Source organism: Podarcis gaigeae, assembly GCF_964106915.1.
Source record: "Podarcis gaigeae genome assembly, chromosome: 16".
NCBI classification, from domain to species: Eukaryota; Metazoa; Chordata; class Lepidosauria; order Squamata; family Lacertidae; genus Podarcis; species Podarcis gaigeae.
In genome coordinates this window covers 8,332,155-8,354,033 of record NC_139693.1, presented here as the reverse complement: position 1 = coordinate 8,354,033, position 21,879 = coordinate 8,332,155, and the positions used below count along the sequence as shown (strand labels likewise).

Below are 21,879 nucleotides of genomic sequence, written 5' to 3'. Positions count from 1 at the left end.
GTCACTTTTTCCTGCCCCCTACATATCTTCATAGGGGACCTTCTGAGGACTGCAAGACAGGGGTGGGCGGGGCCAGAGGCCACCAAAGTGGGTGGGGCCACAGTGGCGAGTCTCAACTTTTTCATGCGAGGTTTTCTATTGATTTTGTGAAGGTGACGGTGGCGTGAGAGCTCTTGGTGAACTAATATTTTTCCTCCCCGCCCCCGCCTTGTATAACAGTGCCTAATTTTTCTGATTGTTCTAGCTTTCGGCGAACATTCTTTTTTCTTTTTTAATTGACCCACACGCCTTAAAGAACAGATCTAATCATCACAGCCTTGTTCTCTGTCACTGAGCTAGCAAATCACCGAGCAACACCACTCCCAAAAAGCAAGATATATTAAAGATTCATTTCTGATAATGAATGGATATAATTGAAGGGGGGGGGGAGATTTGATCTGAAGCACGATCTGTTCCAAAACTAATCTGGAGTCAAAGAACTGGTTTTGTGGTGATCCAAGGTGTGCAGAGGGTTAATTGATTTGGCTGGGGGTATCGGTTGTCTTGCCACCTGTCACTTTTTAATCCTGAAATTTGCATCTATACCTACAAACCAGCGTTTGTACCTTTTTGCATCCCAGATATTTCCACCGCTTTGTCATTTCCTGTTTAAATCTTGTGATTTACCGCAAAGGGAAGGGGGGCAGTTTTGCATGCAGGGATAAAAGCTCACTCACTTTCTGTGGAAGCCTCGATGCAAATGGAAATGATTGCAGAAACAAAACCCTTCCATAAGAAAGCAAAGGAGCTGTCCAAGAATGCAAATCGAGGATGCAAATTCATGTTCCCCTTCTCTGGATTCAGAAGTCTGGAGTTGGTACTATGCCAGTCCTGTGCGCAGCCTGGGAGCCATTCTGGACTCACAGCTGTCCATGGAGGCGCAGGTCAATTCTGTATTCAGGGCAGCTGTCTACCAGCTCCATCTGGTACCCAGGCTGAGACCCTACCTGCCTGCAGACTCTGTCTTGCCAGAGTGGTGCATGCTCTGGTTATCTCCCGCTTGGACTACTGTAAAGCGCTCTGTGTGGGGCTGCCTTTGAAGGTGACCCGGAAACTACAACTAATCCAGAATGCGGCAGCTAGACTGGTGACTGGGAGCGGCCGCTGAGACCATATAACACCAGTCCTGAAAGACCTACACTGGCTCCCAGTACATTTCCAAGCACAATTCAAAGTGTCGGTGCTGACCTTGAAAGCCCTAAATGGCCTCGGTCCAGTATACCATTAGCTAAAGTGGCGTCTCAGGTTAAGAACAGTTTCAGGTTAAGAACGGACCTCCGGAACGAATTAAGTACTTAACCCGAGGTACCACTGTATTCTGTTGGAAGCCGCCCAGAGTGGCTGGGGAAACCCAGCCAGATGGGCAGGGCATAAATAAATAAGCACGAGTTCGAAAAACCAGTAAGGTGGGATGTTCGAAAAACCAGTAAGGTGGGATGAATCATCATAGTAAGGGGCTCAGTGACAGAGTCTCTGTCTTGTAAGCAGAAGGCCGCAGACTGAAATCTTGGACCGCTTCTGCCAGTCAGATCAGACAGTGCTGGGCTAGATGGACCCAACGGTCTGACTCAGCACACGACAGCTGCCTATGAACCCACGACCGAGAGCTGCATCCCTTTTTGCAAGCGGCAAGCAAGACTTCCTTCCATGCCACTTCCCTCACGGCCTGGCACTCGGCCTCCATGCCAGGGCGTGGCGCCTCGGGGCAAAGGGAGTAGCTCCACCATGAGGAGATGACTCAGCCTTGCAAAACAGCAGAGACTGGAGGAATCGCTCGGAGGAACACACACACACACACACACACACACACACACTGTAATTGCAGCGCCCATCCCAGCTGCCTGGGGGGGGGAATCAAGCAAAGCAGCTGACATCTGGAAAGAGGCAGAAAACTGGACCTGAAACTCACAAGCTTCAGAAGCTCTGAATGGATTTCCTGTCCGGCCAGGAAAAACTGAAACCAGCTTTCTTTGCAAAGGGACTACACAGATTCCTCTGTCCCTTCCGCCCGATAAAGAGACAGGGAGCCTTTTTCCATTCAAGGGCCGGGTTTCTCCCAAAGATACATTCCAGGGGCCACCTGCCAGTGGCGGATGGATCCAGGGGCAAAGGCTGTAAATGTTGCTTATGTTTCTACCTGCACCTTTCTGCCCTCCATCCGTCCACGCAAGAGGCATGGTCAGAGTTCAAGGACACGTCCCAGCAAGGCAGAGATACTTGAGGAGGGTGATGAGGAAGACCACTAAGGGGGGAGTGGCCTGGGAAGAGTCCCGAGGGCCAGGAAGAGAGGTCTCGGCCCCCTGCAACACCTGCCCCCTTGGGCCTGAGCTCCCCTATTCTTGTCTTAGTAGATGAGGAGGAAGCTTAATTTAATTTTACTTGACTTCCTTCATCTGGGTTCTGAGTCCCTGTCCCAGCTTAAGGTAAAGGGACCCCTGACCATTAGGTCCAGTCATGGCCGACTCTGGGGTTGCGGCGCTCATCTCGCTTTATTGGACGAGGGAGCTGGCGTATGGCTTCCGGGTCATGTGGCCACCATGACTAAGCCGCTTCTGGCGAACCAGAGCAGCGCACGGAAACGCCGTTTATCTTCCCGCCGGAGCAGTACCTATTTATCTACTTGCACTTTGACGTGCTTTCGAACTGCTAGGTTGGCAGGAGCAGGGACCGAGCAACGGGAGCTCACCCCATCACAGGGATTTGAACCGCCGACCTGATGATCGGCAAGTCCTAGGCTCTGTGGTTTAACCCACAGCGCCACACGTGTCCCTTGTCCCAGCTTAGAGGGCTTCTTATTCAGAGGTAGACTGCCTCTGCTCCTGGAGACTTTGTCCCTAACTCTCTGGGCTATTAGCCTAAGCACAGCTCTGCTGGGTCAGACCGAAGGCCCAACTAATCAGTCATCTGTCACCCACAGCAGCAAACCAGATGGCCCAGTGGAAAGCCCATTGTGTGGCGAGTTCCCGACCCCCCCAGGTGGAAATAATGACACAAGACACAATTATTAAGGTTAATGGGCTAAAAAAGGCCACAACTTTATTGGTTACAGGTGAGGAGCAGTATTGGCTTAGGCATTGGTCCTAACTGACTATATCCGACTCCAGCCCGTCCACTTGAAGTCTGGGAAGGGTTAACCACCAGTAGGGGGAGTCCTGCTGATGTACATCAACTAGGAACTCCCCCGGGATCACCGATAGGGGGCGTGCCTTGGGCCCTCACCTCCATAGGCTTTGGACAGGGCCACGCCCCCCGGAATCCTTTAACAGACTACCCTTCAATATGTGGGGCCGGCGATGGCACTACCTCCCCTCTTCCATCTATAGAACTATACCAATGCCTAACCGCCAATACCCAGAAAGTTGTGACGATTTGCTACGAGGGACGCAGGTGGCACTGTGGGTTAAGCCACAGAGCCTAGGACGTGCCGATCAGCAGGTCGGCGGTTCGAATCCCCGCGACGGGGTGAGCTCCTGTTTCTCGGTCCCTGCTCCTGCCAACCTAGCAGTTCAAAAGCACGTCAAAGTGCAGGTAGATAAATAGGTACCGCTCTGGCGGGAAGGTAAATGGCGTTTCCGTGCGCTGCTCTGGTTCACCAGAAGCGGCTTAGCCATGCTGGCCACATGACCCGGAAGCTGAACGCCGGCTCCCTCGGCCAATAAAGTGAGATGAGCGCTGCAACCCCAGAGTCGGCCACGACTGGACCTAATGGTCAGGGGTCCCTTTACCTTTACCTTAGGCGAAAACCAAGTGGCTGGTGCCAATTTGACAAGTGGGAAAATTCCTACCAGGCCCCTCATTTGGCGACCAACCAAGGTCCATAGCAAGGTCAAGGAACGAAAACCTTATAGGGCGGGATGGTGGGGAAAGCAGGAACAACTGGCGGGAGGCAAAGAGGGAGATCCCTGGCCGCATCCTGCCTTAAATAGGGCAGGCCACGCCCCCAGAGCCAGCCGATTGGCCGACCAGGGGATGACATGGCCGGGAATCCCCCCAATCATGTGGGGCTGGCCTCCACCCACCGCTCATGAGGAGGGGCTGCAACCCCACCTCCTCCTTAGGCAGAAGCGGCTTAAGCATGCGAGCAATCAGCCCCTCCTGCTATTGTCCCCCAGTGATGGGTCTTCAACAGTAGAGTGCCACTGTCCACAGAGGGTTCATTTAACAATTGTGTCTGGTAATTGTATTGGCACTACCTCCTGATGAGCAGTAGTAACAACAGGCACCATTGTCTTCTAAAGCTACTGACCATCCCAGCCTCTTGTGGCGGTGAGTTCCGCAAGTCAACAGGATTAACTCAAGGGGTGAGATGGGGATGGAATTCTGGCCTAGTCCTAAATCTCATTGCTGCTCGATTTCAACAGTTCAACAAGCTGTTCAAGCAAGTTCAAACAGGTACATCTCCACCTGTTGATCTTCTGCTTCTTTTCACAGAACCATAGGAAGGGACACCAAGAGTTATCTAGTCCAGCCCCTGCGATGCAGGAATTCCTGTCGGGCCGCTCCATAAGTTCAAAGCTGCAATTTTGTGCCTTTTGAATCTTTTGCCATTTGAAGCTACATTTTTTTATGCAGCTTAAACGAAACGATACTTGCGTCTTCTCAAGAGCGCAGTTTAGGGCCAGAGTGTATTTTACCCCTGGATCAAGGATGCCTGCACAAACTTGCAGACCTTCGTTCTCTGAGCTGCGCACGTGACACAGGCAGCTAACCCTTTATTTAGCTGCGCACGCAGGCACACAACCCCTTTTGTCTTCTTGTCACACTCTGTCCCGTGCCCGGCTCTCGAATCCTCTCTGCCTTTCCCGTCGCCCAGCACATAAGCCCCTGCATTGTCCGATGGCCAGTCACCCGTAAAACAGGCCCCGATTTCAGCAGCAAAGACCGGTGACTCCCGAAACAAGCAAACACAACCTGGTGGGAAACCACCCACCATCTGAAACCTTGTCTGAGCCCTGCTCAGAGTAGACCTACTAGGGGCAACGGGCACGACAAAATCAAGTCAGCGAGGCTCATTTGACAACAGGCGAGAAGCCGAGCTTTCAGTGTCGGTCGGCACGGTCCTGCGGAACTCTCTGCCACTAGAGATTTCTGTGCCAGCTTTTAAATACCTGCTGGAAACTTTTTCTATTCTGCAACTTCGTTCTGCCCGTTAAGAACGCATACCTTCTACAAATGGTGAATTAATGCCTGTTTTTATGGTTTTCATACTGCACGGATTGTACATTTTATTGCTGTAAAGAGCTTTGATTGATATATATATATATATATATATATATATATATATATATATATATATTTAATCCCCAAATGGCATTATGGATTATTTATATAAATAAATAAATAAATAAATAAATAAATAAATAAATAAATAATCAGCTGTTTGGTCTACTCTGAGTAAGAACATAAAGAGTAAGAGCCCTGCTGGATCAGGGACTATCTAGTCCAACATCCTGTTCTCACGGTGGCTAACCAGAAGCTGCTACGAAAAAGCCCGTAAGCTGGATCTGAGTTCAAGAGCAGCCTTTGACAATAAAATTATGATGATAGTGATTATCTGGTAGGACTTAGTGAGGAAGAGGGTTGGATGAATCTTTTAATTTTGTTTTTTCTCAGTTTCTCAACCCCTCCCTGCATTCTGGTCTTTTCTCCACATTTCCACATCTGTCTGTTGTTATTGTTATTTCTGCTGCTGCTGCTATTATTATTATTATTATTATTATTATTATTAACCAATCCTCATGAAAATTCACCATCCTTTCAGTGCCTCTTCCTCCTGAAAACTCGTGGTTTTCTTGTTTCGCTTTTTTGCAATTTGTATGCAGTTTTCCTTAAGATGTACATTATTCCAGTAACATTTCCCCTAAAACAATGGATTCTTCTGCGTCGTTTTCACTGGCAAGCCCATTTTTTTATGCACAAGTAACGTTACCCAAGGGACGCAGGTGGCGCTGTGGGTTAAACCACAGAGCCTAGGACTTGCCGATCATCAGGTCGGCGGTTCAAATCCCTGCGATGGGGTGAGCTCCCGTTGCTCGCTCCCTGCTCCTGCCAACCTAGCAGTTCAAAAGCACGTCAAAGTGCAAGTAGATAAATAGGTACCGCTCCTGCGGGAAGGTAAACGGCGTTTCCGTGCGCTGCTCTGGTTCGCCAGAAGCGGCTTAGTCATGCTGGCCACATGACCCGGAAGCTGTACGCCAGCTCCCTCAGCCAATAAAACGAGATGAGCACCGTAACCCCAGAGTCGGTCACGACTGGACCTAATGGTCAGGGGTCCCTTTACCTTTTTACAATATATCAATAAGCATGACCCATCCACCAGGGTACTGAGAGAGCTGCTTGCTGCTCTTTATATACTATACCCAACAGCTTAATCAACATAACTTAACGGTCATGGGTCCCTTTACCTTTACCTTTAACGTTACCCAGATATATGCATTTTTGTACACATGATGGGGCGTGGCAAAATTCAAGTAACTGAAATCTTCGGAGGGCGGCTGCTTTTTAGTTTGCCTAGGGTTTCAGAAAGCCCAAATTAGGTAAAATTGCCTTTAAATGTGCACCTCATCCACATTCACCCCCCACTTTCTCTCCCCAGACATTGTTAGACGCTGACTCCCCACAGCTGCAAACTTTTCAGTCCCTTGATGTTTGAAGATTTCAGTTCGTCTAATCCATAAAATAACTTCTCAGGGCTAAGAGGGAACAAACCTGCGGCTTTTTCTTATTTCCTTACATCTGTCATGCATGCATGCAAATTTATGGGTGTGTTCCCATTTCTCGTTTGCGGTCTTAAATCAGGCCAGCCAGATCTTGTATTTGGGGTCAGGAAATGGGCAGCCAAATGGCCATTAGAAAATAATTGATCCAGGGGCTGAAGCTGGGGGAACGTTCGCCCCCGCTGCATTTGAATGCTAACAGCGTGATCCTCTAACGTTTTACTCACAAGGAAGCCCCACCAAGTTCAGTTGGGGCTCAAGTGTGTTTATGGGATGCCTTTCCTCAAGCTTGTGCCTTCCAGCTGTTTTCAACTACAGCTCAGTCGGTAGAGCATGAGACTCTGTAACTGTTTAAGGTGGTAACATAGGGATTGAGGTCTCTGGTATGAACAGGTCTTGCCTTTACTTTCTTAGAACTTCAGCCACCATGGCCAAGAGGATTCGTGTATCTCCTCATCCACACACACACACTTATCCCCACAAGCATGTTCCTCATTTCGCTCAGAGTCACCATCCCAATCAGCTGCATGTCTCTTCCCTCTGCATAAGTAAAGGGACCCCTGACTATTAGGTCCAGTCGTGGCCGACTCTGGGATTGCGGCGCTCATCTTGCTTTACTGGCCGAGGGAGCCGGCGTACAGCTTCCGGGTCATGTGGCCAGCATGACTAAGCCGCTTCTGGCGAACTAGAGCAGCACATGGAAACGCCGTTTACCTTCCCGCCAGAGCAGTACCTATTTATCTACTTGCACTTTGACGTGCTTTCGAACTGCTAGGTTGGCAGGAGCAGGGACCGAGCAACGGGAGCTCACCCCGTCACTGGGATTTGAACCGCCGACCTTCTGATCGGCAAGCCCTAGGCTCTGTGGTTTAACCCACAGCGCCACTTGCATCCCTCCCTCTGCATAGTCTGGTCCAATCCCTCCACTCTTCCGCCAAGTGAGTCAGCTCAACCCAGCAGTGTTCAGAAGGAGAGCAGGACGCCTGGGGAGAGGGAATGACTCACTCGGCAAACACGCACCCTCCTCGGGTTGCCAGGAGACCAGTGGGAGGCTCCTCCCCACCTCACTAGTTTTATTTGCAAACAAAGAAGGGGATTTCTTTGCCGCTAGCCGGGACAAACGTCCCACTGATCTAAAGGTTGGGCCGGCTGCTGAAACATGTTGCCAGATCTCTTTCACTCCACAGCCCAGCATGGAGAGGAGCTGTGGGGGGGGGGGGTCCGAGCAGGGAGTGAAGCATTTGGGGGTGCTGCCCCATGAACCTCCGACTGCCCCTGTCTTCTTACTTACAACCTGTCTAAGTGGCAACCTTGGCTGTCAGCTTTCTCTCCCTCCTTCGTCTCGACATTGCAGGGAACTCGGCAGGGAAGACATACACACCCTGCAAATGTCCTGGGGAAAGTGAAGACTACTGTTGTCTATGCTCTGGTCAAGGTTAGATTACTGCAATGCATTATATGTAGGGCTGCCTCTGAAGACGGTTCAGGAACTTCAGCTAGTGCAGAATTCAGCAGCCGGATTGCACACCAGAGCAAGATAGTTTGAGCATATTACACCGATCCTGGTCCAACTGCACTGGCTCCCAAATAATTTCCCAATTCAAAGTGCTGGTTTCAAAGCCTTAAACGGCTCAGGACCGCAATACCTCAAGGACCACCTCTTTCCGTACGAACCTATCCAGACCCTGAGATCATCTTCTGAGGCCCTTCTTTGTGTGCCTCATAATAATAATTATTATTATTATTATTATTATTATTATTATTATTATTATTATTTATTTATACCCCACCCATCTGGCCGGGCTTCCCCAGCCACTCTGGGCAGCTTCCAACAAAATATTAAAATACAGTAATGCATCAAACATTAAAAACTTCCCTGAACAGGTCTGCCTTCAGACGTCTTCTAAAAATCTGGTAGTTGTTCTTCTCTTTGACATCTGGTGGGAGGGCATTCCACAGGGCGGGTGCCACTACCGAGAAGGCCCTCTGCCTGGTTCCCTGTAACCTGGCTTCTCGCAGTGAGGGAACCGCCAGTGAGGGAACCGCCAGAGGGAACCGTCAGTGCTGGACCTCCGTGCTCATTGAAAGTTCTGGAGGGTGGCAACACAAGAACAGGGCCTTCTCTGCAGTGGCTCCCCCTCTGTGGAATGCTCTTCTCAGGGAACTTCGCCTGGTGCCTTCATTATACACCTTTAGGCACCAGGCAAAAATGTTCCTTTTTAACCAGGCCTTTGGTTAACCTGATTGACAAGCAGCACGTCTGGGGGAACCCCAAATGTTTGAAGTAATGCCTCTCTGTCGAAAGAAAGAAAGCTTTGGGGAAAATAAGAATTTCTAGTGAGGAAAAACCCTCAAATAGCTCTTTGAGGGCTGAGCATACTCAGTGGGCAGGGCTGACTGATTTATGGTTGACAGGAGTGGGATGGAAGAGCCGGCTGGTGGGAGCAGAAAGGATCGGAGTATCACAGGAAAGAATGTGTGTGTTTGTCTGGTAACCCTAAACAGAGAGACTCCATGCAGCAAAGTTTATTAGCAACTCCCCCATCATGGTCTTCTTTTATGAAGATGGTGGTGTATATATTACGATGCGCCAAGTCTCGGGACTGGCACTGGCTGATGGGAACTGTAGTACTGTACAGATGGAGGGAATCGGGTTGTCCCAATTGCCTAAGATGTAGAGAGAGAGATTGGGGGCTTTTTTCAGCTCCCTCAACATCACCTCTGGGAGTCGAGTTCAAATCCCTGCTTAGCTCAGGAGGTGACAGGGAAGCCTCTGAGCATGTAACAGAGCACACCAGGAGTAAACATGCCTTTTCTCCCAGTCTTTGGCTAATTAAACAATCTATATGGCTTGTTAAAACTGTGTTGGCGGAGTTCTTGTTTTGTTTGTTTTTATGCAGTTTATTATTATTTGTTTCTTTTTAATTTTTAATAGCTTTTTATTCAAAATTAAAACAAAACATATTATCCAGAAACATATCATCCTTATTCCCCCCCATTTTTCCTCCCTCCCCCCACAGAAACCACCCCCTCAACCCCCCCAACTTCCCTCAGTTCCAGTCTTTGATTTCTCTAAAAATGCTGTTTTCTGCATGTTACACAGTTGTATAGATCCTCAAACTATCTAGCTGATTATTATCAATAAAAAGTTGGTGAATGTTTATTCAAAACCAGCCAAGGAGTCCAGTTCGCTTTGTTGTACTCTGGTTTCTCTTCAGATCGTATAAATCTTTCGCCTATTATTTGTTTTGTTTTTTTTAATACTGCAAACGACACCCTGTGATCCTCAGATGAAGGGCGGTATAGAAATTTAATAAATAAATGAAGAAGCAAGCAAACAAATGAATTTGAAAGGGTGCAAGCGTCTAGCTCTCATTTTAAGAGTTGTTCCAATGCTGGAAGCCATTTCAGAACCGACTTTGGGATGAGCATCACAGAGGGAGCGATCGGTTGGCCTGTGCTACCACCTTGTGTTGACCATCGTCCACTGCAGGAGTTGTGTGTTTGTGTTTTTTGTGTGTATGTTTTGCACATTCCACAGGGGAGGCCCTGTGTTTTTTTGCCAGCTCCCTCTGCTGCCCTCTGGTGCTCTGGACGCCAAAGCGAATGAACATGCATTTCTGTTCAATGCAGTCGTCGTTCTGGAAAGCTCGTCATTTCGGCTCTCTTAACGGGGCTTAGGAAAGGGATGGTCCTTCAGGTGTTGTGGGGCCACATCCCCAGTCACAGGCCATCCTGGCTGATGGGTCAAATGGGAGCTGGAGTCAAACACCACCAGGAGAGTCACAGTTTTCTCCATCTATTAGTTAGCAATTGTGTGGAAAAAAGGTTCCAGATGTGGGATGGGGAACCTGTGTCCCTCCCCAGATGTTGTTGACCTTTTGGGGCTTCTTATCTTAGAGAAATGATGAGCGAGAGGTGGTGTGACAGAATGACAGAAGTCTATAAAAATTATTATTACAAAAGTCGGGTGCCTGCCCCTCTCTCTGCCGCAAGAGTCCATGGGGTTCTGGGCACATACATAGGGTCTGTGCTCTAATAATAATAATAATAATAATAATAATAATAATAATAATAATTATACCCTTCCCATCTGCCTGGGTTTAACCAGCCACTCTGGGCGGCTCCCAGCAGAATATTTAAAACACCAAACATTAAAAAACTTCCCTAAAGTCTGTACCTCGGATTACAGATGCTTCAGGTTGTGCATTTTCGGAATACGGACGCGCCAAAACCCGGAAGTACCGGAACAGGTTAATTCCAGGTTTCGGCGCTCGCGCTTACACATGCACAGAAACGCCATATCACAACCTGCTTGTGCGCAGACGAGGTGATGCGGGTTGCGGACGCTGTGGGTTGTGAACGTACCTCCCGCACAGCTCACGTTCGCAACCCGAGCATCTACTGTAGTTGTTTATTTCCTGGACATCTGATGGGAGAGTGCCACTACCAAGAAGGCCCTGCCTGGTTCGCTGTAGCTTCACTTTTCATGGTGAGGGAACTGCCAGAAGGCCCTCAGAGCTGGACCTCAGTGTCTGGGCTGAACGATGGGGAACTGAGACACAGCGGAGACTGTTGCAGCTTTAAGAAATACAGTTTATTCACAGATTTACACCTCCAGTCTGCATGGAGGGGGTCCACATCTTACAGTACAGTCATCTCAAGAGGGGTTTGTTCCCCACAGTAGTGTAGCACTTCACTCCAAGACATTTCCTAATCTCCTGTATTCCGTTTCATTCTAACGGTCTATTATTTGGATGCTTTTAAGTACTAATGTTTAATCCCCCCAGGTGTTAGCTAACCTGATGTTATGTTCTAAGCTTGGAAAGTGGAACAATAGGCAGGTAGGATCCTAGAATGCAACAACCTGACTGGCCTGCAGGAGCAACCCAATCAGACCCCAGGAGGAAGTTAATCAGCCTATTAGGCCGGCAAGATCCTAGAATGCAGCAACTGATTGGCCTGCAGGAGCAGCCCAATCAGGCTCCAGGAGGGAAGCAGAATCAGCCAATCAGACGGGACTCATTGTGTAAATCATGTATATAAAGCCTGAGGTTTGGGGGGAATTTCATTCACTGTCTTATGAGCTGCAATAAAGAGCCTGAAATCACTACGCGACCCTTGTTGATTTACTAGGATTAAAGAATGGCACACACTTAGGACGTTTACCTAGGATAATTAACTGTTCACATGCTCATTGCTGTTGCTCAGAAGTAGGTCCGCGCAGTGGATCTGGATTACATTCTCACGGTCTTTACATATAAACACCGATTAAACCCCTCAGCCCCCCTTTCTAAGACACATTGAAACTGTCTTAGAACATATTCCAGTTATAACACGCGAGTTCTAATTAAATCCTAATATTTACTATACCTAAACATTTAGCGCTGCAGATCGATTTTACTATGCACGTCATGGGGGAAGCGGATACAGAAAAGATGTTCTTCTCCCTTTCGCTTAACACTAAAACGTGTGGAAATCCAGTGCAGGTGTTGGAAGATTAGACACAGATAAAAGAAAGGGCCTCATGAGAAGGTGATCTTTTTTCTGTTGCACGTCCACCCCTGGGGCTTAGCTCTAGGATGTTTGCTAGCAGCAAGGCACAGATCCCGGGAGCATCAAAGAGCTGTGGACCCTCCTATGAGAGGCAGGCCCTGCTAGAGGAGGCATAGGCCAAGGGATGCTTCAGTTCTGCACTGGGACTGAACTGCAACCGGAAAAAGGTCCTGAAACGCAGAACATGCCTGCAGTGGCCAGAAAGAAGATGCCTTCTTTCTTTCTTTCTTTCTTTCTTTCTTTCTTTCTTTCTTTCTTTCTTTCTTTCTTTCGTTGCTTGTACAGTGGTACTTCGGTTTATGAACTTAATCCGTTCCAGAAGTCCATTCTTAAACCAAAACCATTCTTAAACCGAGGCGCGCTTTCCCTAATGAGGCCTCCCACCGCCGGTGCCCTTCCACAGTTCAGATTCCATTCTTGTTGTTGTTGTTTAGTCGTGTCCGCCTCTTCGTGATCCCATGGACCAGAGCACGCCAGGCACTCTTCTCTTCCACTGCCTCCCGCAGTTTAGTCAAACTCATGCTGGTAGCTTCGAGAACACTGTCCAACCATCTCGTCCTCTGTCGTCCCTTTCTCCTTGCGCCCTCCATCTTTCCCAACATCAGGGTCTTCTCCAGGGAGTCTTCTCTTCTCATGAGGCGGCCAAAGTATTGGAGTCTCAGCTTCAGGATCTGTCCTTCCAGTGAGCACTCAGGGTTGATTTCCTTCAGAATGGAGAGGTTTGATCTTCTTGCAGTCCATGGGACTCTCAAGAGTCTCCTCCAGCACCATTCCATTCCATTCTTAAACCGAGGTAAAGTTTGCACACTTCCGGTTTTGCAGAGTTCGTAAACTGAATCGTTTGTAAACAGGGCTGTTCTTAAACCGACGAACCACTGTACATGCAAGTTATCAGGTCGGCTAGCCCAAGGAGAGTACGTTCAGAAGGTTGGCGAGAGAGTCTCTTCCATCCTGGCCTGTGCAGGCCAGAATATTAGGGAATGTACTGCTTCTGAAGGAATAGGAAACTCCAGCAGTTGGCGCTGCTTTTAACAAAGCGAACCAATACACCAACTTGGATTTTCATGCGCAAGGCTCTGTTGTAATACAGTGGTACCTCGGGTTATGCACTTAATTCGTTCTGGAGGTCCGTTCTTAACCTGAAACTGTTCTTAACCTGAGGCACCACTTTAGCTAATGGAGCCTCCTGCTGCCGCCGGAGCACGATTTCTGTTCTCATCCTGAAGCAAAGTTCTTAACCCAAGGTACTATTTCTGGGTTAGCGGAGTCTGTAACCTGAAGTGTCTGTAGCCTGAAGTGTCTGTAACCCGAGGTACCGCTGTAAATGGTTTTGGTTTCTTTAAGTGCCTGAACTATGGAACTCACTGCCACAAGAGGCAGCAGTGGATGACCTTAAAAGAGGATAAGAACATAAGAACAGGCTGCTGGATCAGGCCAGCATTCTGTTCTCACGGGGGCCAAACAGATGCCTGTGGGAGGAGAGCGGCGAGCAGGATCCAAGCGCCTCTCCTCCTGAGGTTTCCAGCAACTGATATTCAGAAACTTTGCCGCCTCTGACCATGGAGGTTGTGCATGGAGGTTGTCTCCTCTAACCCTCGGACATCGAGCTTAACTCTGAGCTGATCACAGAGGAAGTCACACGACTCTGACACTCGGAGTCCAGTCTTTATTGTCTGACAGTCTGACTGCAACTCCCCGAGGCGTGGCCAGCCCCTCCCTCCAACCGCCCACCACCCTCCTAGACACGGCGTCCCGAGTGCAGCCGTCAAGAGGCATTGAACAGACGGACAGGCAGTTTCCACGGAGAGGTCCATGTTCCTGATCTTCTGTAGAGTTCAGCTTCCAGAAGATCTGCCATTCGGAAATGTCCTGTGCTGCCCAGCCAGTAGGGGGAGCTGGAACGATGGCAAAGTTAAGGCAGGGATGGGGGCTCGGGGGTGTGTGTGGAGCAGCTTACATGTTCTCTCCTGCGGGCTCTCATTCTCCATCATCCGTCACGCTCCTGAACCTGTTGCTTCACGTGCAAAAGTTGGTTGATGATGCCACCGATCAGCCTCCAATATTCGTCAAAGCTCATCTTCCCGTCCTCATCCAAATCCATGTCAGCAAACATTTCTTGGGCGGCAGTCTTGCTGTCGGTGTTCTGGATGGGAGTGACGGGGAAGGGAGGAAAAGGAATGGAACTAGTGAGAAAAGCAGGAATGAGAACCACCACAATGACTGATAGCTTGTGAGACTGAAAAATAAATTGTGTGGAAACAAAAAAATACTAACAAAAGGTTTTACTCTGTGAAAGATCTAGGGATGCTTTCTTGTGGCGTAGTTACAAAGCGTTCCACCATTAAGAGGCAGACCTTGTTGCACGACTGGCAGTCTTAGGAGGGGTGAGCCACTGTTCTGTTATCAGGTTTGGATCGTAAATTTGAAAGGGCAATAACCCTTCTGGAAAGACTGATTTATGGTGCGACGGATCTGGGAAAATTAAGGAGCGGACGCTTAGACTGTATTTCATCGGAACTGACTAAAATGGCAACTGCCGCTTGAACAGGAATTTTGGACTCTTGGATCTTTGTGAGATGAATTACGGGAGAGCATTACAAAGTTCACAGAGAAATATAAACAAGGCTGTTTCTTTTAACTCGCTGTGGAGACAACTCGGAGGTTGTTAAGAAAAAAGATAACAACAAGGAGATGAAAAGATGGGACTATGAACATCAAAGCAGCAAAAATATAAGATGATTGGATTCCTACCGAACTTGAAGCATGGGTGCCCCCCACAAAAAAAATAAAATTTGATTTAACATTTGGACTTTGTGATATGTATTGATATAATTTGGAATAAGTAATATGATATGATTGGTTTGGTAAATGGAAATTTAATAAAAAATATTTATAAAAGAGAGAGAGAGAGAGAGAGAGAGAGAGAGAGAGAGAGAGAGAGAAAAGCAGGAATGGAAGACCTAACGCCTAAGGGTATGGAAAACCTCCCACTTCCTGCCACAAATAAAATACAATTACAGTCAGACCTCGGGATACAGACGCTTCAGGTTGTGTTTTTTCAGGTTATGGACTGCTAAAACCCAGAAGTACTGGAACGGCTTACTTCCGGGTTTCGGCGGTCACGCATGCGCAGAAGAGCTAAATTGCGCTTTGCGCATGCGCAGAGGGCCAAATCGCAACCCACGCATGCGCAGAAGTGCCGCTGCGGCTTGCGAACGTGCATCCCGCACGGATCACGTTCGCAACCCGAGCGTCCACTGTAATCAAACATTTTCCAGCATACATTCACTGTTAAAAGTCGACTTTCCTCCCTCCCTCCCATGGTTTCTCCTGGTTATCTTTAGCTGCTGTATATTATAATTATAACTTATTCCACTCATACCTTGGAAGTCAAACGGAATCCGTTCCAGAAGTCCATTCAACTTCCAAAATGTTTGGAAACCAAAAGCGTGGCTTCTGATTGGCTGCAGGAAGCTCCTGCTGCAGAAGCTGCGGAAGCCATGCTGGATGTTCGGCTTCTGAAAATTGTTTGCAAACTGGAACACTGACTTCCGGGTTTGCGGTGTTTGGGAGCCCAAATGTTCGGGAACTAAGCTGTTCCAAAACCAAGGTACAACTCAAAGTAACTTTTGCCGCTGAACTTACTCCAAACCTGCTAGTGTGATAATGTGTTTACATTTTTTTTTTAACAATCTACGAACATTTTCCAATCCTCCTTGAAAGCTGTTTCATATTTTTCTCTGATTTTACTAGTTAAAACTTGCTAATTCTGCATATTCCATCCATTTCAAGTGCTCTTTGGTACATCTGATGAAAAGATTCTGGTCTTTTGGGGGAGAGATCTCTTAATTATTATTTTTATCTCATTGTATATCGTCTCCCAATATCCCATGACTACTTTACAAGTCCACCACATATGATAAAATGTACCTTCTGTTTCTTTACATTTCCAACATGTACCTGATTCTGACTTACACATTTTAGCCAATTTACTTGGTGTCAAGTACCATCTATAAATCATTTTCATATAATTTTCTCTCAAAGCATAACATGCCGTAAACTTCATACTTGTTTTCCTCCCATAGATCTAAATCTGTGTTGTGATCCAGACCTCTAGCCCACAGAATCATGGCAGATTTAACCATTTCATCTTTTGTTTCCCATTCTAACAGTATCTTATACATCCTAGAAATTTGTTTTTCTCTATTTTCTACTACTTCCCTCTCAAACCAGGAACTTTGGTCCATAAACCTGTGTTCCTTGTTGCCTTTAAACATTTCGTTCAACTCGTCACATAGTTTCTGATTCCTCTAGTTTCTTCAGTTTTACTTCTTGGTTGGTAAAGTCCAAAACATCCAAAATATTAAGTTTTTTCAACGAGATTGCTTCTATAGCTGAGAGTCATACAGGTGTTTAACTTTCCAAAAGGAAATTCTTTCTAATAACATGGTTCAAATGTTCTTATGTATTCTAGCATTGTCATACTATAGACCTGCATGCCAACCAAACTTAATACCATAACCCTCCAAGTCCAACAACTGAGTGTTTTCCAACGCAATCCATTCTTTTAACCAACATAGACAGGCTGCTTCATAATATAAATGAAAGTTTGGTCGGGAAAAGCCACCTCTTCCTTTAGCATCTATCCAGATTTTATACTGCATTCTCCATTTCTTCCCCTGCCAGACAGATCTAGAGATTTCTTTTTGCCATTCTTTAAAGCAGCCTGTGTTATTAACAATTGGTGCAGTTTGAAATGAAAACAACATTTTTGGTTATACATTCGTTTTCATGGCTGAAATTCTTCCCAACAAAGAGAGTTTCGCTCCCCACCCCCCATATTTCCAAATCTTTTAAAAATTTCTTTCCATACTTAGTTGTTTGGAATATAGTGGGGTCCTTTGCTGTCAGCCAAACTCCTAGATCTCTCTGCCTCAAACCCTGGCAAGCAGTTGCCAGTCAGTGCTGGAAAGACTTAGCTAGATGAGGAAGCATGCTCTGTAGCCACCACCACCACCGCTGCCCTTCGCCTCACCGACAGCACGTGGCTGAGCTCCTCGTTGAGCATCTTCCCGAAATTCTCCTTGCTGATCTTGCCCTGTTTCCCGAAAAAGTATCTGAGGAAAAAGGACTTCTCGGCGTATTTGTCGTAGTTCCGCACCAGCGTCAGGAGGGCCTCCTCCAGCTCAGAGAGGTTGCCGGCCATGGCCTCTCCTCCCTTGGCTCCTAGAAGAGAAGAAGAGTTTGGATTTGATATCCTGCCTTTCACTCCCTTAAGGAGTCTCAAAGCGGTTAACATTCTCCTTTCCCTTCCTCCCCCACAACAAACACTCTGTGAGGTGAGTGGGGCTGAGAGACTTCAGAGAAGTGTGACTGGCCCAAGGTCACCCAGCAGCTGCATGTGGAGGAGTGGGGAATCGAACCTAGTTCCCCAGATTACGAGACTACTGATCTTAACCACTACACCATACTGGCTCTCCGCTCTAGAAAAAGAGCGGAAGTGCGTCACTCACCGGCAGCATCCCTCCCCACTTCATGCAGGACATGTGTGGTGTAGTGGCTGGAGGGTCGGCGCAGGACCTGGGAGAGACCTGGGTTTGAATCCTCCTGGTGGCCGTGAAGTTGCTTGGTTGCACTTGGGCCAACTGCGATCTCTCCGCCTAACCTACCGTTTTCTTCGCTCTCTAAGATGCACCAGACCATAAGATGCACCTACCGTATTTTTTGCTCTATAGGATGCACTGGACCATAGAAGGGGGAGAACTGGGGGGGGAATTCTCCCCCTCTCTGCTCAGCGCCCCTTCAGCGAAACGGCAGGAGAAATGGAGCCCCTTTCATTTCTCCTCCTGCTTCGCTGAAGGGGCGCTGCGCAGAGAGGGAAAACTGTGCAGTGCCTCTCCAGTGAAGCGAACGTTTCCAAATGTTTTGGAAGTCGAATGGACTTCCGGAAGGGATTCCGTTCAACTTCCAAAGTACGACTGTATATAAAGGTAAAGGGACCATTAGGTCCAGTCGTGGCCGACTCTGGGGTTGCGGCGCTCATCTTGCTTTATTGGCTGAGGGAGCCAGCATACAGCTTCTGGGTCATGTGGCCAGCATGACTAAGCCACTTCTGGCAAACCAGAGCAGCGCACAGAAATGCCATTTACCTTCCCGCCGCAGCGGTACCTATTTATCTACTTGCACTTTAACATGCTTTCGAACTGCTAGGTTGGCAGGAGCTGGGACCGAGCAGCGGGAGCTCACCCCATCGCGGGGATTCAAACCACCGACCTTCTGATCAGCAAGTCCTAGGCTCTGTGGTTTAACCTATCCCTGGCTTGGCAAGACCCTTCCCCAAACACCAGATCTGAGTTCTTCATTCCCGATTCCTTCCCCCTCCCGCCCGCCTCTTTTATACCAGATGTTTTCCCTTCTGTGGAGTCATTTCTTTGGCATGCCGGCGGGACAATGGCCTGCAGAGGCACGTCCTTTAGCTCAGAGTTTGAAAGAAAGTTTTGCATTTCACCCTTTCCGGCCCGTCCAATAAGCAAACGGACAGCGGCATGTTGAACATTCCTTACCTCGCAGAATTGCTGAGTGTGTGGCGTGTTGGCCAAAGAAATCTGGGTCTGTCTGTCTGTCTCAGTCCTGTTCCCCCAGTGCTTTGTCAGAGTGGGGGGTTCTATGAGATTAGGCACCTCCCAGCTCTAGTTTAGGTACCTACGTCACGAGGCCGGCTCCCATTTCCTTTTAAAGAGGAACATTCCCACCCACCCCCCTTTCCCCAGACACTCCCTTCGGGACTTTTCCTCTGAATAGGACTGCACAGCCCACCTGGCACTGGGATCAGGAAGCAAGTCAGAGACCAAGGCCCTTGCAAAATCAGAATATCCTGTGCTCAAAGGGAACTGTGCTGGCTGCTGATTTGCTACAAGCTGGGACAAGTTCAAGCTGTTGCTGTTAGTAGTAAATAAAGCCCTTAACAACTTGGGACCAGTTCACCCGCGAGATCGCCTTGCCCCACGGCAGGCAAGTGGGGCCACATAAGACCCATTCCATCATTGGAAGAAATCAATATTTTAGTGTGCCTATTGCCATCTCTGAATTCTATTTTTGGCACCTGCTGAAATCATGCTGATCTTTTGATGTTAAGAAAGTTGGTGCAAATTTTGATCTGGATTTAATTTGTTGAAGTTTTAAATTATCACTGTTAATTATTATTGGTGATTATTATTATTTTTGTAAATCGCTTTGACTTTTTTAAAAAAAACAGACAAACAGCCAAGTGGTGAATAAACTTTTGTGAAACAAAGAAATATAGAAGAATGGGCTTTCTCATTCTTCCTGCTGGAAATACAGAGTAAGGAATCTCAGCTGAAGCATCCATGAGAGATGGCCCTCCAAACGCTTCTTTTAAAATCTCCAAGGTTTTTGGAGACTATTCCACTGTTGAACAGCTCTTACTGTCGGAAGGTGGGAAGGTAAATGATGTTTTTGTACGCTCTGGTTTCCGTCACAGGGTTCTGCTGCACCAGAAGTGGTTTAGTCCTGCTGGCCACATGACCTGGAAAGCTGTCAGTGGACAAACGCCAGCTCCCTTGGCCTGAAAGTGAGATGAGCGCCACAACCCCATAGTTGCCTTTGACTGGACTTAACCACCCAGAGGTCCTTTACCTTACATACTGTACAGCAACACAAATATTATTTGGCTAAAATGTGGATAGCAATACACACACACACACACACACACACACACACACACACACACATTTCTTCTCTTTTAAGTTTCATGGGGACGTGGGTGGCTCTGTGGTCTAAACCACTGAGCCTCTTGGGCTTCCTGATCAGAAGGTCAGCGGTTTGAATCCCCATAACGGGGTGAGCTCCTGTTGCTCTGTCCCAGCTCCTGCCAACTTAGCAGTTTGAAAGCACACCAGTGCAAGTAGATAAATAGGTACCATCGTGGTGGGAAGATAAACGGTGTTTCCATGCACTCTGACACTCATCACTGTCCTCCATGCACCGGTAGCGGTTTAGTCATGCTGGCCATGTGACCTGGAAAGCTGTCTGTGGACAAACGCCGGTTCCCTCAGCCTTAAAAGCGAGATGAGTGCCACAACCCCATAGTCGCCTTTGACTGGACTTAACCGTCCAGAGGTCCTTTACAGTTTGAGCCCCTATTACCATTTATTACCATTCTGATCGGCAAGCCCTTGGCTATGTGGTTTAGACTACAGCGCCACTTGTGTCCCTAGCATTTTGTCATAGGGTCCTCTAAAGGAAGCCTTTCCCCACCTACCTGATAGGCAAACGGGCTGCCACCTCCTGGGCATTTGCGTGGACAGGCGGAGTCCCCAGATCCCACGCGGTTCCCCCCCCCCCGTCATGTGGAATAACGACTCAAGACAACGTGCTATGGGAGAGGATTCCCAGGTAAGACCCTCCCTCTATTGTGTGGGCAGGTAATCCCTCCCCTACCTGGCCTGGTCTCCTTGGCAACACTTCCCCCAGGTGGGATTGGACAATTGACTGAGGTAGGAGGAGACCTCTAGGTATCCCATCTGAGGGAGGCAAAGCCAAGCCTATGCTGTTGGAGCCGCTTCAGATCTAGGGGCTGCGCGCATCCACGCAAAGGGCGCCCCCCGTTTTAAGCGAGGAGCGGTCACTCCTTACCTTGCAGAACGGCGGTTTGTGCGGTGTGCGTTACGTCGGCCAAAGACTCCTGCACCCGTCTCTCTGTGTCTCGTCAGCGTTTGCTAGAGGAAAGCTAGAGGAGATTGGGCGTCTCAAACCTCTCACCCAGCACCTGTTCCATGAGGCTGGCTCCAACTTCCTTTGAAAGAGAAAAATTCCCTCCCTGCTCTTTGTTCCAGGGGCGTTCCTCCAGGTTAATCTCTGCAACTCACTTGACACTGGAATCAGGGAGCAATGAAGAAAGCCATAAAGTTGCAAAATCAGAGAATCTTGTAATTCTCGCAGGAGAGACGGAGTATCGCTCCGTGACAGAGTGCAAGGTGAAAAGTATGGCTGCATACCCTCCAACCTTTCTCCGATGAAAATAGCCAAAATGTATAAGACAAAAACAAATCTATGCTGGAGGTGTGGTAAAGCAGAGGGGACACTTATACATATATGTTTATATGTTTAGTGGACCTGAGAAAAAATCAAAAGCTTCCTTCTGGAATATAGTGGAATATAGTGTATGATGAGCTTAAAAAAGTATAACTATGAAAAATACAGAAGCTTTTCTACTAGGGATAACCGACACAGGTATAGCAAGAGAAGATCAGAAAATATTCCTCTATGCCACAGGAGCGGCAAGGATCCTAATTGCTAAAAACTGGAAAAAAGAAATCTGTGCCAACAAAAAGGGAATGGCAAGACAAACCGTTATAGAGTATATTGAACTGGCTAGATTAACAGAGGCAATTAGAGATCACACTAGACAAGAGTTTCAAAAAGCATGGGGGAAATGCAGAGAATACTTCACAAAACAGTGCCCTAAAATACATACTTGGACTTGTTTCGATTAATGTCTGCAGGAGACTTTGTGGATATTTAAGTTATAATTAGAAAAATCTTAATA

General features: G+C 47.8%; 1 protein-coding gene across 3 annotated transcripts; it reads right to left on the bottom strand.

Annotated features, from left to right (window-relative positions):
• Positions 1-11,335: 11,335 nt before the first annotated feature.
• Positions 11,336-21,113, bottom strand: LOC310833456 (protein S100-A16-like). 3 transcript variants are annotated; one of them, XR_014558691.1, is made up of 4 exons: positions 18,875-19,039; positions 17,347-17,537; positions 13,362-14,454; positions 11,336-12,393 (listed from the first exon to the last, which is right to left on the bottom strand). XR_014558691.1 is itself a non-coding variant. In XM_083716198.1 (3 exons), the coding sequence occupies exons 2-3, from the start codon at positions 17,515-17,517 to the stop codon at positions 14,299-14,301; spliced, it is 327 nt and encodes a 108-aa protein (XP_083572324.1). In that variant the 5' UTR covers positions 17,518-17,537; positions 20,967-21,113; the 3' UTR covers positions 13,964-14,298. The 3 variants fall into 3 exon arrangements, 2 of the variants coding, with proteins under 2 accessions (XP_083572324.1, XP_083572325.1); XM_083716198.1 differs by lacking the exons at positions 11,336-12,393; positions 18,875-19,039 and adding an exon at positions 20,967-21,113 and having other exon boundaries at positions 13,964-14,454; XM_083716199.1 differs by lacking the exon at positions 11,336-12,393 and having other exon boundaries at positions 13,964-14,454; positions 17,347-17,529; positions 18,866-19,042.
• Positions 21,114-21,879: the final 766 nt, after the last annotated feature.